The sequence below is a fragment of the Sphaerodactylus townsendi genome, linkage group LG05 (assembly GCF_021028975.2).
Source record: "Sphaerodactylus townsendi isolate TG3544 linkage group LG05, MPM_Stown_v2.3, whole genome shotgun sequence".
In the NCBI taxonomy this organism is placed as follows: Eukaryota; Metazoa; Chordata; class Lepidosauria; order Squamata; family Sphaerodactylidae; genus Sphaerodactylus; species Sphaerodactylus townsendi.
Genome location: NC_059429.1, coordinates 59,899,981 through 59,916,029, shown reverse-complemented (window position 1 = coordinate 59,916,029; position 16,049 = coordinate 59,899,981). Strand labels below are relative to the sequence as shown.

The 16,049-nt window shown below is 45.2% G+C and overlaps 1 protein-coding gene across 6 annotated transcripts in view; it reads left to right on the top strand.

The window, feature by feature from the left end:
- Positions 1–16,049, top strand: part of UBE2U (ubiquitin conjugating enzyme E2 U) — a 53,412-nt gene that overhangs the window by 15,571 nt on the left and 21,792 nt on the right. For 5 of the 6 annotated variants that reach the window (XM_048495915.1, XM_048495914.1, XM_048495912.1 and 2 more), the window contains 2 exons: positions 2,298–2,386; positions 6,242–6,323. In XM_048495915.1, the coding sequence (XP_048351872.1) occupies positions 2,298–2,386; positions 6,242–6,323 (171 nt within the window). The remainder of the gene's footprint in view (positions 1–2,297; positions 2,387–6,241; positions 6,324–16,049) is intronic. The other variant, XM_048495911.1, reaches the window with a different exon arrangement.

The following is a 16,049-nucleotide window of genomic DNA, read 5'->3' as shown; positions in this document are numbered from 1 at the left end:
TGTCATTTTACAGGACAACAAAGGCCAATGAGGGGGAGGGAGCAAGGCAAGGGCATCAAATGAGCCAAGAATAATTAGGGTTGTGCTCAAGATTCTTGTCATTTCACAAGGTAGAAGGTTTGAGCAACTTTTTTGTTTCTTGTTGAAATAGCCCCAGTAGTCAGTCAGCACACAGAGCTCTTCAAAACTCAGACATCTTTGTGTCTCCCTGTATAATTTATAAAGTTATGTTGGCTGATTGGTATTTAATTATTGAGATCCTGTGATCCAAAAGTTTTATGTCATGAACAAAACAGAGCATAAGGCACTGAAAGCCTTAAGGACTTTCTGCACAAAGGCTGTGTGTAATTTTGCCAGCTATCTCATTGTTTTTCCTCCTTGACCTCTGTGTGTCTCAATAAAGATGCTTGTTGTATAGACAATGGCAAGAAATGCCTTGCAGAAGTTATCTCCGAGTGCAAGACCATGCTTGCATAGCTCCAGGTCCTCCAGCCCTGTTAAAAGGAACAGGCAGAGAAGCCTCTAGCCAGTTCTGTAAGCAGCAGCAGTCCATTCTTTTATCATTAGCTAAATGGAATGGAAGGAGGGATCTCCCCTACCACCATTAGCTCCTACCTGTTGGATCAAAGGACATGATTGTTTTGTGTGTGTTTAATGCTGTGCAGAAAGTGTCTTTTTTTTTGATTAGGTGATTAAGGAATGTGTGTACTTGTATTGCTCATGACTTGAGACAGAAAAAGGAAAAAGAGTCAGGCTCAGCTAAACAATGCATGAGACAAGGGTCCCTCAAACCTGACTCATGTCACATGTAACATGGCGGAACTAATGGTCATACAGTGTCAAAGTTGGCTTATAAACATGACTTGAGAAGAAAAGGACTTCAGCCTACCCTCTCGTACAGTTTTCCTGAGCCAAAACAGCTGTGGAGGGGACTGTTTGCCCCACTGTGGGTCTCCTTGTATAATGACTGCAGCATGTGGTGCCCAACAGCAGAGGTGTTTTAGCTTAGCTAGTGTGGAAAGGAAGACTGAAGTCTTCCTCCGCCCCACCACCCTGTCATGCTCATGAGATGAATCTGGCTCTACAGACCTCATGACTTGAAAGAAAAAGAAAATATAGTGGGGCTCAGATAGACAATGCATGAGATAAGGGACAACATTCGTTCCCACATGTTTTGTGTGATGTCAGTTAGGTCAGGCAATCCTTAGAAGAGTTTGGATTTATATCCCCCCTTTCTCTCCTGCAGGAGACTCAAAGGGGCTTACAATCTCCTTGCCCTTCCCCCCTCACAACAAACACCCTGCTCTTAAAGAGGTAGAGTTAGGGAGCTGAGAGAGTCTCCGAGAAGCTGTGGCAGCTAGCCTCCAAGAGTAAGCCCAGCTGGACGTGTGTGGGAGGAATTAAATACAGAGCTAATCTGGATTCCCCAAAAGTTATAAGCCTCCACAGCTCAGGCGGCAGAGCTGGGAATCAAACCCGGTTCCTCCAGATTAGATACATGAGCTCTTAACCTCCTACGCCACTGCTTACCCAAATTGTGGCATATGTATCATCTAGTTGAGAGTTTTCATTTGGAAATTTAATGAGATTGAGAAGCCTTTTTACATATTACTCTAACCCAGTGATGGTGAACCTTTTCGAGATTGAGTGCCCAAATTGCAACCCAAAACCCACTTATTTATCGCAAAGTGCCAACACGGCAATTTAACCTGAATACTGAGGTTTTAGTTTAGTTTAGTTTTGGCTCCGAGGCGGTGGAAGTTGGTGGCTTTGCTTTGAAGCAACCGTGCAACAATTCCAATGGGTGAATCACGACCCGAGGAGGGTTTACTCAGAAGCAGGCCCCATTGCCAGCAAGGCAACTGAGCTTACTCTCCAGGTAAAGGATGCGCACTTTAGTTCTTCACATGAGAAAATCGAGGTGGAGTTTAGCAGCGCTTTAACAGGGTTACTCTACACTGCTTCCCCAAGGAATTAGAGTTTAAATGCTAATAATGCGAGCCCAGTCCCCTTGGGGCCAGCCTAGATGTGGGAGGGACAACTCTGTTTGTGGGTGCCCACAGAGAGGGCTCTGAGTGCCACCTCTGGCACCCGTGCCATAGGTTCGCCACCACTGCTCTAACCACTTAGAAACCACTTTTCCATGAGCGGCTCCTGTGCCACTGGAATCACATTGAAAGTTGTCTTCATTTGTGATATGTCCCTTTAAAATCTCTTTTCTCTAATTTTACTTCTTTGTGAAACTGTCTGCTTGAAAATATCTAATTGTATAATCTCCCAAAATTTTATTCTATCAGAAGGATTGCAGGTGTATCATATGAAGAGTATTATTTGACATGGTTTCAAATAGCAACATCAAGAGTAGATCGAGAATTTCAAAAAGAACGTAAGTGGATGCATCTGCCCTAGCAAAACTGAACATAGCAGTCTTGATTTTTAATCTTATGAGTCAAATAAGGGCAAGGGCTCCATCGCATGATCCCACCAGTATAGCAGCTGCAGGCTGAAGTCAGTCCGTGTAGACCCATGTGTGGTGCCAGCATTTAAGATCCAGCTATGTATCTTTGATTAGCATTCCTGATGTTAATTGGCTGCTGATAGTAGATAGGAAGATGGGCTAATATGGATTAGACTTGTAGCCCTGCTGGGTTGAATCTCCCACCCTGCACCATGGATAGATTCAAAAACACAGCCACTGTGAGCTTAAAGCGACTGGGAGAATGGGCCCCAGCTCCAATCCTGGCACACAAACCAAAGAGACATAAATGGCTACTGTACAGCAAGGAATTAAGTGATGTGAATATTTCTGGATGCCACCCATAAAATCAGAAAGGCCTAAAGTTTTCGTTCCATTATGCATAAAATTAATCTAGAGTTAACTCAATTTCTACTACTGAAACTTATCTGTATTAACATTTTTCTTACTTAAGTGCACTACATTCTCAAAGTAAAGAGGCATAAGAGAATCTGGTTCACAATTTCTGTAAGGGCCAGCCTCCTTTTCTGTCTCATATAGATCTAACTACAGCCAATAGTAGACTCATTACTATGGTACTATCTGGGTTGTCAATGTTGATAAAGTAAGCGAAATGGAGGCCCTTTGGCCATCTTCAGGTCCTGTGTTGGAGCAATCCAGCCAATTCTCCTGGCCTGTTGTTGACAGGATCTTGGCATCCATGAAGCCTACTACTTGCCCCTTCGATCTGTGTCCATCATGGCTGGTGAAAGCTGGTGGTGATGGCATATGGACTGTCCTGTGGACATTATCAATCTGTCCCTAAGTATGGGAATGTTCCAGGGAGGGTTGAAGGAGACAGTGGTGAGACTGCTCTTTTAAAAAGTCATAATTGGATCCTACTGATCCATCCAGCTACTGCCTAATATCAAATATTTTGTACCTGAGTAAAGTAGTTGAGAGAGCAATGGTGAATCAGCTCTAAGATTTCTTGGAGGACACATTGGCTCTGGACCCATTTCAAGTCTAGCTTCTGATCTGGCCATGGGACAGAGATGACATTAGTGGCCCTCACAGATGACCTCTAGAAATAGCTGGATAAAAGTGGGTCTGCACTGCTGTTATTACTTGTTCTGAAGGCAGCGTTTGACATGGTTGATTGCAAACTATTGACCCACTGCCCTGCTGACACAAGGATACGTCAGGCAGCCTTGCGTTGGCTGGTTTAATTTCTCCAAGATCAGGGATTGAGGGTAGTGCAAGGGGAGAGGATGTAATTGCAGCATTTGATGGTGTGTAAAGTTCCACAAGCAACAATTCCCCCCTCGCCCAGTTGGTCTGGAGGTTTGGGCTAGGTTCCCATCAGTATGCAGATGACCCCCAGTTTTATTGGTCAGCTGTTTAGAAGTTGTAGTAAAATGGCTGAGACAGTCATCTGAGGTAAGTCTATCAAAGATGGAGGTCCTGTGGCTGGGCCAGAAAGATTTGAGATCAGATGTGCAATTGGCATGGTGATGCAATTGGCATCTGCATCAACTGTCAGAAGTTTGAGCTTGACTCTGATTGCCTCTTCGCAAGGACGTAGGTAAGGGGGTGGTGGTTCTCAGGTTCAACCCCCCCCCCATTACATGCCCAAAGCTCCGCCCCCGTTTCTGGGTTTTTTTGTATTTTAAGTGTTTTTTTACCTGCAGGGGGCGCAGTTCTTAGGCTAGCAGCACCAAAATTTCAGGGATTTGTTGGGAGACTCTCCTGATGATACCATCCTGGTTTGGTGAGGTTTGGTTCAGGGGGCCAAAGTTATGGACTCCCAAAGGGGAGTGCCCCCATCCCCCATTGTTTCCAATGGGAGCTAATAGAAGATGGGGGCTACACCTTTGAGGGTCCATAACTTTGGATCCCCTGAACCAAACTGCACCAAACCTGGGGGGTATCATCAGGAAAGTCTCCTAAAGATACCCTGAAAGTTTGGTGTTGCAATCTTAACAATTGCACCCCTGACAGCAGGCATCCCCCAAATTTCCCCAGATTCTCCTTTTAAATCCATTCCCTTTGGCATGGATTTAAAGGGAGAATCTGAGGTCCCCAGTTTAAACATTAAAAGTTATGCTGTTTCAGGGTGCGGGATTTAAAAGAAGAATCTGGGCTCCCTAGTCTAAACACTATTGAAAGTGATGCTGTTTAGGGGGATTCCAGCATCACAGTGGCTGCCCATTGGGGGGGGGGGGCAAAACTCAGATTTTACACTGGGCTCCAGGGGTAGGTGGGGGCATGGCCCACCCCCCGAATCCCCCCCATAAAAAATCTATACCTATGTCACTGCTTCATCTTAGGAGGTTCAGGTTACAAATGTAGCCAAGGTACATATTTTCACCTTTGCCAGATCTGGCAGCTTGTCCCCTATTTGACTTAGCCATGGTGATTCATGCTGTGGTTACCTCCAGATTAGTCTACTGTAATACACTCAACACAGGGCTACTCTTGAGATTGATACAGAAGCTCTAGCTCAGGGATGGGCAATTATTTTTTCTATGGGGCCGCATAAGAAACAGAAAATATTGTGGAGGGCCGGGCCAAAAGGCTGAACTCAATTCTGCATAATATTTATTGTATTTCTTTATATAAAAAAGCAGTAAATAGCATTGTTTTGACAAGCGGGCAAGACTAGTATATGTTAAAGTTAGGCAATGAAAAAGTGAGGTTGCCTTCCAAAAAATGTAATTTATTCACACAAATTTCTCAAAACAATGGTAGACAAAATGTTAACATTTTTTACTATTTGTGACTTATACGGGCCAGTCAGGGTCATCCAGCGGGCCGGATGTGGCCCGCGGGTCGTATAATGCCCAGGTCTGCTCTAGCTGGTATCAAATGCAGTGGCCTTTGTGCTTATGGGGGCTCTGGAGAGGACACTTATTTAGCCAGTGCTCCACCATCTTTGTTGGCTTCAGGTAAATCACTGAATTGCATTCAAGGTTTGGGTGTTAACCTTTAAAGCCCTCAATGGTCTGGGACCCTCATAGCTGCAGGACTGACTCTCTCAATATAGTCCCCCCCCCAAGAGCGCTGCATTCTGCTGGGAACATCTTGCTGGTGGTCCCTGGCCACAATCTATCTGGCTGTCCTCAACCAAAGCCAGGGTTTTCTTGGCCCCAGCCTGGTAGAATTCTCTTTCAAATGAGACCTGGCCCTGTGAGGCATATTTCAGTTCCTCAGGGCCTGTAAGACTGAAATGTTTCACCTGGTCTATGATTGAGGACAGTGATGGTTGTCATCTAGCTGATCTCCCTCCCCTCCCCCTCCCTTCCCCCCCCCTTTCCTTTAGTTATTGAGGTTATAGTTTATTCCCTTGTAGTTAGATTTTCAGTTTTTCCTTTTTCCCATCTGTCCTCCTCTGACGGGTCCCCAAATTAATATTTTATGGCACTATTGTATATTCTGTATAGTTTTAAATTGTGAAGTATGTTTTAATTATGGTTTTTAGGATGTAAGTTGCTCTGAGCCCAACTTGTTAGGGAAAAGCAGGTTATAAATCAGAAAAACAAACAAACACAAAGCCAAGGGAAAATGTGAGTGCTTTTACATGTAGCTATCTATATCTTCCTTGTATTACAGTAGAATTGCTCTGCATTTGACAACTGCTGTATAGGCTTTCTACTTCAAAATTGTTTCAAAGCAATATGCTTCTCAAATAAATCTTTTAAAAATAACCTTCAGCTGGGAAGAATAAACTGGATGCATCCTTGTTCTTCTGGCACTTCATATTTTCATGTTTTTACATTATTTTAGTGTTTGCCGACCCAAACTTCATAGCAAACTACTATAGCTGGATGGCTGAAAATGCAGTTAAAGGTGAATGGGATGCAGATATGTAAGTATCTCATGAAAATTCAAACTCTACACCCTTAGAATGAATGACTCTGTAAGAATGCTAATATTCCAGTGTTGTATATGTACTTCTAAAGAGCAGTGTCAGCATGAGAGTCTCAACAATGAATCTAAATGTATGTTTGTAATTATTATCCCATAAAATCATATTACATAGAGCCTTGCACTTGAAATGCTATACAGCAAGATCTGCATATAGCAGAGTGCAACTTAGACAAACATTTTCTTTGGCAGGCTCTGCCTCTGTTGTGTCATCTATGATGTAACAGCTTTTGCAAAGATGTGAAGCTTACTGACTGACTGGTGGTTGGGGATGCACAATTTCCTGTCTGTGGCTCATCTCATTAACAACAACAGCAACCATTTTGTTTATATTCCACCCTCTCCCTGCAGGGTTTAGGGCAGATCACTATATAAAATACATCAATAATTTATAACACTACTACTACTACTACTACTACTACTACTACTACTACTACTACTACTACTAATAATAATAATAATAATAATAATAATAATAATAATAATTCAGAAGGCAGCCCTACTTGGATCTACACGAATACTACGCCAATATATTACAACTTCCTAGGCCTCTGGGTGAGGCTCGGATTGTAATGAAAGGTCAACAACGAACTAAAGAACTAGCAGCTGTAAAATCAACCAATAATAATATTAAACATCACCATGACTGAGAATAAGAAAGTGACCATCATCAACATAGCAGTACCCGGTGACAGCAGGGTCATTGAAAAAGAATATGAGAAGGTCACTAAATGCCACGATTTCAAAATTGAGCTTCAGTATCTATGACACAAACCAGTTGAGGTTGTCCCAGTGGTAATCAGCACCCTGGGCGCTATCCCCAAAACACTAGGGCAGCACTTGAAACATCTTCGAATTGACAAAATTAACATCTGACAGATTCAGAAGGCAGCCCTGCTGGGAGCCGCACAAATACTACGCCGATCCATTACAATTTCCTAGGCCTCTGGGTGAGGCTGAGTTTGTAATGAAAGGTCAAGAACCAGCTAAAAAACTGGCAGCTGTGAAATCAACAACAACAATAGTAATATAAAACTAAGGTGACCAGATGGTCACCTTTGTAAACCAAGATGGGTGGGTCGGCGGGTGGCCGCGCGCGCAGGCGCGTGCAGCCGCAGCAGCGCACTGCCTTCTGGGGTGCTCCCATTTCCCGCCCTGTCACAGGGTGGGAAACGGGAGCGCCCCAGGAGGCAGTGCTCCTGCGGCCGCGTGCGCGGGAGGCTGCCGCACTGCCTTGCGCCCCAGAAGGCAGTGCGGCAGCCTCCTGCGCACGTGCCCGCTGGAGCACACTGCCTTCTGGGGCGCTCCACGGTTTCCCGCCCTGTCACAGGGCGCGCCCCAGAAGGCAGTGCAGCAGCCTTCCAAAAATCGGGACACTTCAAAAAACCCGTGGGACGCGTGACAAATTGTTGTAAGGCAGGACTGTCCCGCCAAAAGCGGGACGTCTGGTCACCGTACATAAAACAAATATAAAGAAAGCACTACAACAGGACTACCATGATAGTGTCTAATTTATAACGTCCTGTCTTTCTCATCTTTGCTGTATTGTATTTGCCCTGAGCTTCAAATCAAGGTAAAGCCACAGTCACCTCAGAACTCCCTTTGCAACTCAGAAGCAAGGCTACGGGTACACTTTGTCACACAGGCCTATTGGTTACAAAGCAGTGCTACAGCAAAGAGGAGACTAAGAATTATTGGGGGGAAACTCAGGATTTGTTAAATCTGTGTCCCTGGCAAGCTGTGCAACCCACTTCTTGCTCTTATCCTTTGGGGAATAGTTTGATTCCAGTCTAAGCACACATCTGTTTCTATCTGCCTCAGGTCTATCAGTAAAAATTTCAGTGATGAAAATCTAAAGCAGTGTACTAGCATACAAGTATGAATTTCAGGAGGTGAAATCAACTTGTAGAATACTGTGAAGAAGGATCACATCCAATGGTCTGGTTGTTCAGATACTCATATTGTAATACATCTTGTGTCTCAATTCCATGTCCTATTAGTTAAGTATTTCCGTTTTCAGATAGGACTTGTAGCAGGCCTGGAAAGTTACATGTGATCCTCTGCTGCTTGTAGCCTTCAAAAACGTCTATGCTTGAGACCAACATTGCCAACAATTCTGTAATCATTTCCATCTCTTCCTTCGTTATGAGAGATAACATTAACTGCTTCTTCTTTAGTTCTAATCTCAGCCCACAGTGTCTCTGTGTTCCTCCAATTAATCAAGTATGACATATTTTCCATCCATTTGTTAACACCCAGTTGATGAGATTTGTAAGGCTTCATATGCACTTGCTTTCAGAAGTGAGGCAGGTGATGACTAGAAGCAGAGCATTTTTAGTGGTGACATTTAACTTTTGGAATATCCCCCTTGAGGCTTACCTGATGCCTATCCTACTGTATTTTAGGTGCCAGGATAAAACATTCCCTTTTTTCTAACAATTGGGGTGCACGGGGGCAAATCAGTTTTCAGATGCGGCTCAGTGGGTGATTTACCTTCTGTGGGCCACTTACCCTGGTGGAGGGGCAAAAATACTGGTGGTCGAACACCATGTCAGTACTTCTGCTTCAGCTAGCCCAGTCAGTGCAGCGGGGGCATGCTGGAGGTGTTCCTGGGGGGTGGAGCTGACTGTAGTTTTCTTTAACCCGACCCAGCCTTTAGAGCTGGGAACACCATGGCCCAGGCCAAAAGTGTGGTGTAACTCCATTCAGCCCTGTAGAGGGTTTTCAAGCAACCAAGATATATTTTTTTCTTTTTGGATGCACCCCCATGGCACCTGAAAGTTCTCTGGAAGTGGCACCACAGTCCAGCAGCAGAGCTGTTCTCAGCTGCAGTGCCCTCTGAAATTGGGCTGCCTGTGGCTTTATATTTTTAGCTGCTTTGTGGCCTGATTCTGGCCAGGGATCTGTTATTTTTAGAGTGTTCAGTGTTTTTTATGCTTTTTTAAATGTCTCTAGCTTGTTTTTATATTTTAGGGTGTTTTGTGATTTTATGATATTGCATTTAATCTGTAAGCCATTTTGAGCCAGACTCTCAAGAATTGACCTGTAAATTCCCTAAATATCTAAACACATACATTTATATTTCTTGAAGAAATGATACAAAATAAATACAATTGCCTATTTATGTAGGCGACACTCAAGCCACCCAGCTGGTTAACCTTGATAAATAAATGGTTGCTTTCTTAGCCTCTGCATCACTGTGTTTTCCCCCATGGATTAACTAGCCTGCTTAGCTGATACCTCTGTTTTTCCAGTTTGAGAATGAAGAGGGTTCCTGTGTTTCACATAAGTAAATAGAATTCAGCTCTGCTGGGATTGTATGGGGAATACATGTGTTATCCTGATCACAGAGCAAGCTTTTGGTCTGGTTTGGGACTTGCTTTGGGGCCCTCTGTATCTCTGACCTCAGAGCAAAGAGTTAGTCTGAATATGGTTATGAATAAGGTCATGCCTTAGAATTATAGCCACATGGACTAGTCTGTTTTATATGACGTATATCTTTAGTTGGTTTTCAAAATATAGTACAAGAGATTTCACCTAATTATTTCATACATATGTTTATATATGGGGCGGAGAAGGTCACTTCACCTGGTATCTTTGCTGTGGGTTCAAAGAAACCTCACGGCAGTCCTAAGAAGGCCTAATTATAGGTTTAAGTTGAAGGAAAGCAAACCTTGAATTAAATGAGGAGTTTATTTTTCTTTCTGAAGAAACCCTAATAGTATGAGGTTAATTTTTCTTTGACACAACTTCCTTGTTTTATTTCCTTTAACAGAAGTTCTTTATTTTATGTATTTGATAATTGCTTCATTATGTAGAGGCACAGTATCCTACGTGACCCAAGAAAGCATTCCAAAAAACTAAAAATGTCCTTTTTTGACCTATATGTCTATTTTTCACTATAGAGCAAACTGTCTGGATCTGTTTTTTGAAAGCAGTCTTTGCTGTGAATGGGAACAGATTTCTTATGTTAATTTCATAGAAACAAGCAAAAAAATTGCTATGATTTTGTGTCTTTGTTTGTGAACCACCTCTCACTGCCATCTGGTGGTAAGAGATAAACATTTTTGAAACTTGGTCTGGCTGTCAAAGGACTGATTCCCACAGTCATTATGTCAAGCAAGAATGTTGAAGCCACAGAGATGGTTTCTTTGTTTGTGGGAAAGGCTGTTTCTGCATGGCAGCAGAAGTGGCTGCCCGCCGGCATAATTTAAGAACAAAAGAACTAGCCTGCTGGATCAGACCAGAGTCCATCTAGTCCAGCACTCTGCTACTCGCAGTGGCCCACCAGGTGCCTTTGGGAGCTCACATGCAGGATGTGAAAGCAACAGCCTTCTGCTGCTTCTGCTCCTGAGCACCTGGTCTGCTAAGGCATTTGCAATCTGAGATCAAGGAGGATCAAGATTGGTAGCCATAGATCGACTTCTCCTCCATAAATCTGTCCAAGCCCTTTTTAAAGCTATCCAGGTTAGTGGCCATCACCACCTCCTGTGGCAGCATATTCCAAACACCATCACAAGTTGTGTGAAGAAGTGTTTCCTTTTATTAGTCCTTATTCTTCCCCCCAGCATTTTCAAGAATGCCCCCTGGTCCTAGTATTGTGAGATAGAGAGAAAAAATTCTCTCTGTCAACATTTTCTATCCCATGCATAATTTTATAGACTTCAATCATATCCCCCCTCAGACGTCTCCTCTCCAAACTAAAGAGTCCCAAACCCTGCAGCCTCTCCTCATAAGGAAGGTGCTCCAATCCCTCAATCATCCTCGTTGCCCTTCTCTGCACTTTTTCTATCTCTTCAATATCCTTTTTGAGATGAGGCCACCAGAACTGTACACAGTACTCCAAGTGCGGTCGCACCACGGCTTTATATAAGGGCATGACAATCTTTGCAGTTTTATTATCAACTCCTTTCCTAATTATCCCCAGTGGAGCCTCGGGACCGATTGCATGGTCCCATGCGGGTGTCCCAAAGCTGCTGTGGGCCGCAAGGGTGACTCCGCATGGAGCCACCGCTGGTTTGTTTTGTTTACCTACCTTTTCTCCCTGAGAAGCTCTGGACGGAGGAAGGGACATGCCAGGGGTCAGAGGACTGCAGGGGCATGTCCCTCCCACCCTCCGGAGCTTTGCAGGGAGCAAAGGTAGGTAAACAAAACAAACTGGAAATGCCTAAAAGTGGTGCCCTCATGCTGGTGCACTTTGCATGGCGCCAGCAGGAAGATGCCACTTTCCAAAAAACTCGCTCATTGAACAAGTTTTGAAAGCAGCAATTTCCCGCCATTTGGTGGGGGTGAGCACGGCGCTGCTTCAGTGCCCCGCGGACGGTATTTTTTACCATCCCTAGGGCACTGTTTTTGGCCTGCACAGAAATGGCCAAAGATTGTCTGAACTCTGCATCATCACAGATTGTCATAGAAATGTTGGCTGCATTCTGAAAGGTCACAAGGGCACTCTGTTTAGGTGAGCATCCGAACAAACATTTCTACTTACTATGAACTGAATGTTTTTTAAACAAATTAATTGATTGATATAATTAATTTATAATTTCTTTTTAATGGGGACCCAGCACAGTTTGCATCATTCCCCTCTCCTCCTCCTCCATTTTATCCTTTTAACCTGTCCAGGTGTGAAGGACAGTTTAATATTAGGAATATATTATCGTCCCCCTGACCAAAGTGCACAAGAGGATTCTGAGATGGAAAAAGAAATTAGAGAGGCCAACAAAAACAAAAATGTAGTGGTAATGGGTGATTTTAACTATCCCCATATAAACTGGAAAAATGCATGTTCAGGTCATAGTAAGGAGAGAGCATTCCTGGATATGCTAAATGACTGTGGCTTAGAGCAGATGGTTGTGGAACCAACCAGGGGGAGAGGTGATCCTAGATCTAATTCTATGTGGGACCCAGGATCTGGTGCAGGAAGTCAGTGTTGTTGAGCCAATAGGGAACAGCGACCACAATGCTGTCAGATTCAAAGTATCTCTGCAAAATGCCGAACAAGTGACAACTACTAATGTAGTTACATTCGCCTTCAGAAAAGGGAAATTTCTCCAAAGATGAGGGGGGATAGTGCGCAGGAAGCTGAAATGCAGCGGAAAAAAATTCAAGAGGAAGTCAAAACTGTCCAGGATGCTTGGAGGTTATTTAAAAAACTTACAGTCATAAACGCTCAGCTGGCATGTATTCCACAGGTTAGGAAAGGCAGCACCCAGTGATCAAAAGAAAGCCACCATGGTTAACAAGAGAAGTTGAGGAAATTATCAGAAAAAAGAGAAAAATGTCTTTTAGAAAATGGAAGTCCAGTTTGACCGAGTGAAGAATATGGGAGAGGGAACAATAAAATGGTGGCAAAAGAGAAGTAAGTTAGCTATAAGGGAGGCTTAAAAAAAAAAGAATTATGAGGAACGCATGTATTGCGAACATCAAAACCAGCAACAATGTAAGGATCTCAGTCGTTCTTGTTTCCCTTACAGCCCTAACCTGGCCTTGACGGAGATTCTTTTGGTCAAGGTCCGACCCAAAACCTGCAACTGCCAACCTTGCTGCCAATGAGAATGCTTATCTACAGCTTTTGCATAGTAGAAATTCCCGTTCTCATGAGAACGGGGCAGGGGGATGGGTTAGTCAACGTGCATTATAACCTGTTGTTTTGAGCCGGGTTGCTCCATTCCTGCCATGTATAAATGTGTGTGCTTTCCAGGATGTCTGAATAAACGGACTTATAATCAAGTTTCCTTTATCATTTCTATGCTCTTTTGGAATTCTAACTTTACATTATGGCAGGAATCTAACTCATTTTTTCTCTTGACTGTGTTTGGATCTCTGGTGTTCTAACATGCAGAGATTGAGTACTCTTGACCATAATGGAAGGCACGATAGCCCCCATAGAGGTTTCGAGCCTTCCCTTCCACTGACTCTGGCGAGGACCAAGAGGATGATCCGGTTTCGCTAGTGACTCTCTCCCGACCTCGGTCCTGAAGTTCGAGTCTGCCTCTCTTCCTTTGGGACGATCGTACATGGTTCAGGAATCGTGGTGGAGTATTGCATAAAGAATTTTGGGGCGCTAATCTATGGATCGAGCGCCTGTTGACAGGATTCATTTCCACCCGGCTTAACGTGTGGATTACAAACCCCAGTACGCAGCCAGTCCCTAGAGGAGTTTGACGATTATCTACCATTCATGCCTGACACCCAAGAATCCATTAAAAGGTTCCTGGACAAATACTTCGAGGATATTCCCGAAGATCAAGCCAGCGTGGCGCGCAACGGAGCTTTCGGCCCCATACCGAGTTACATGTTTTGAAGCGAGGGACGATGATCTGGAGGGTTGGATCGATGATCGAAGAAGGGTTCCACACCGCCTCGGGCAGTACCAAACCCGGGAGCGAAACGAGCCCGAATGGGGTGAAATCCGTGGAGCAGTTGGAGGCGTGGAGGAGAAACCATCAGAGAAGGAACTGGATCCCGATCCCAAATGCGTTACTCCATGCCCTCGAAGGAAAATTGGGACGCATAAAGCGGTGGCCATTCTGCGGCGACGCCTTAAACTTCGCCTTCTGGGAGCGCTGAGTCCGAACTGTATGTAGAAGGAAGAGGAGCTAGCGAAAATCTGCAATGAGGACCATGAAAGTCTGCAACGGGACCGTGAAAAGCAACGCAAGGAAATCCAAATGAGTTGGACCGTGAAAGAGAAGCGCTTGCGTCAACAGTATCAACAGAGTCTAACGATTCATGACAAAGTGCTGGATCAGTCCAAATCTGGATTTACAGCGCCAGCGCGAAAACATCAAAGCCATCCAAACCCAGAATGAACTGATTCTTTAGCCGTTCAACGGGACTTAAAGAGCCAGAATTGGATCGAGAGAGGGCAGCTTTACCCGCACTGCGCACCAAGATGCCTTAACACGCTGGGGCGCGAAAGGGAATTGGCTGAACGGGAGCAAACTCTACGACTGGCAACGTGAGACGTTGGTTAGAGTCCCCAGTTGGTGCTCTACACTCACACCCGCATGCCGGGCGGCTCCTCCCTTCCTGCGGGAGGCGCACCAGCGGCTCCAGTTCCAGCTTTTCAACTTGGGGCACCTCCTCAACCCCCTGCCCTCCAGCGCCTCTACCCTATCCAGTAACAACATCCAGGTTACTATGCAGCAGCAACCCCAACACGCACCTACGAAGCTTATTGAAGAAGAGGGTTCTACAGACCCCCCCCATCCCAGCTCGTTTTGATTTTGGTACCGCGTCCAAACTTCCTTTACTTTATCCTGCAACCTTCGATGCTCATATGCAAGAATTTGCCAGTCATGATCTATATCGTTACTGAACGGCGAAAAAATAATGGTAGAGATTGGGCTGCGGTGTTGGATGGGGTAGCCGCTTCCAGAGTGGTTTGTTACTCTTTACTGCCGATTGCAGGGGGACGATACCGCGCACGGTAGCGGGCTTCCCTCCAAGCGTTGCTAAGCATTCGGTTCCAAGATCCCAATGCTGAAAACTTGATGCTATCCCCAGTGCAGTAAAACCATCCAACAGGGCAAACGCTTCCTTTGCTGATTTTGCCCATTGAATTCCGTGAAAGCAGCTGACCAGTAAACTTCCACCGGACTGGCCCGAGCGCTATGAAATCGCGCAGTATTTTTTCAAGCAATGGATATTAAACTTCGTAGAAACGAAGTGATCCTTATTCCGGATCCCGCGATACGCGCTTCGCGGATTGGATCAAGCTTTCGGCTCGCAGGTTGCTGCCCGTCTTTGCCTATGCTCAGCGCTGGAGGTCCGCCGCACGCCCGGAAACCAGCCAACACGCCCGGCGCCGGCGGCTAGAAAACCAAGCCGGCTGTAGCTAGCGGCGAGACCACGTCGGAACGCTGCCGTTAAGCTGTTTGGGATTGTGCTCTCTACTGTGGAGGGCCTGGCCACCTGGCTGCCAACTGCCCGAAGAAGCAGAAAGCCTCCGGGCTCCCGAGGGGCCGCGCACTCCATCTGCCAAGCCTCCGCATGCAAATCCAGCCTGCCAACTCAAGGATCATCAACAGCTACTTTTTTTTGATGAGGATGTCGAAGAGGAAGAAACTGGCAGCTTAGTCTTTCAGCAGCACCCGTGGATCTTAATCCTTCTCCTGATCCGGTGAGTGAAGGCAGCAGCCCATTACTATTTTGACTTCGCTGTAGCCAACCCCAGTAAACATCATCGCCATTATTTTGGCCTCTGCACTTGTGGACTCAAGGTTGCTCCCACTGTCTTATGAGACCCGCCAGTGGCGAGGAACTCGGTTTAGACCCGAAGGATTCCCTTTGGTGAAGCTTCCATTCCTTTCACCCAAATGGACCCGGTAGCTAGCCCGCACTGGGTGGTGAGGGTCGGCCGGTTCAAAACCCAACCGGTACTTCTCCGTTTACCACAGCGATCATTGGGAAAAGATTGGTTTCATTCTTGCTCCAGTTCGCCAAAGCACTCCATTGTATTAGGTATGCCATGGCTACTTTTACCCGCGAACCAACCTTAGTTTGGAAGGCGAATCCTTCAATTCTCCCAGATCCCCCCCCTCGCGGAGATCCACATGGATGGGGAAGATCCATCCCGGTAGGGGAGGGGAGGAAGCAACCATGCAGCTACAGCTTTTCAATGTACTGTCGGCCAAAACTCCCCCTTGCTGTAGAAATCCAAAAG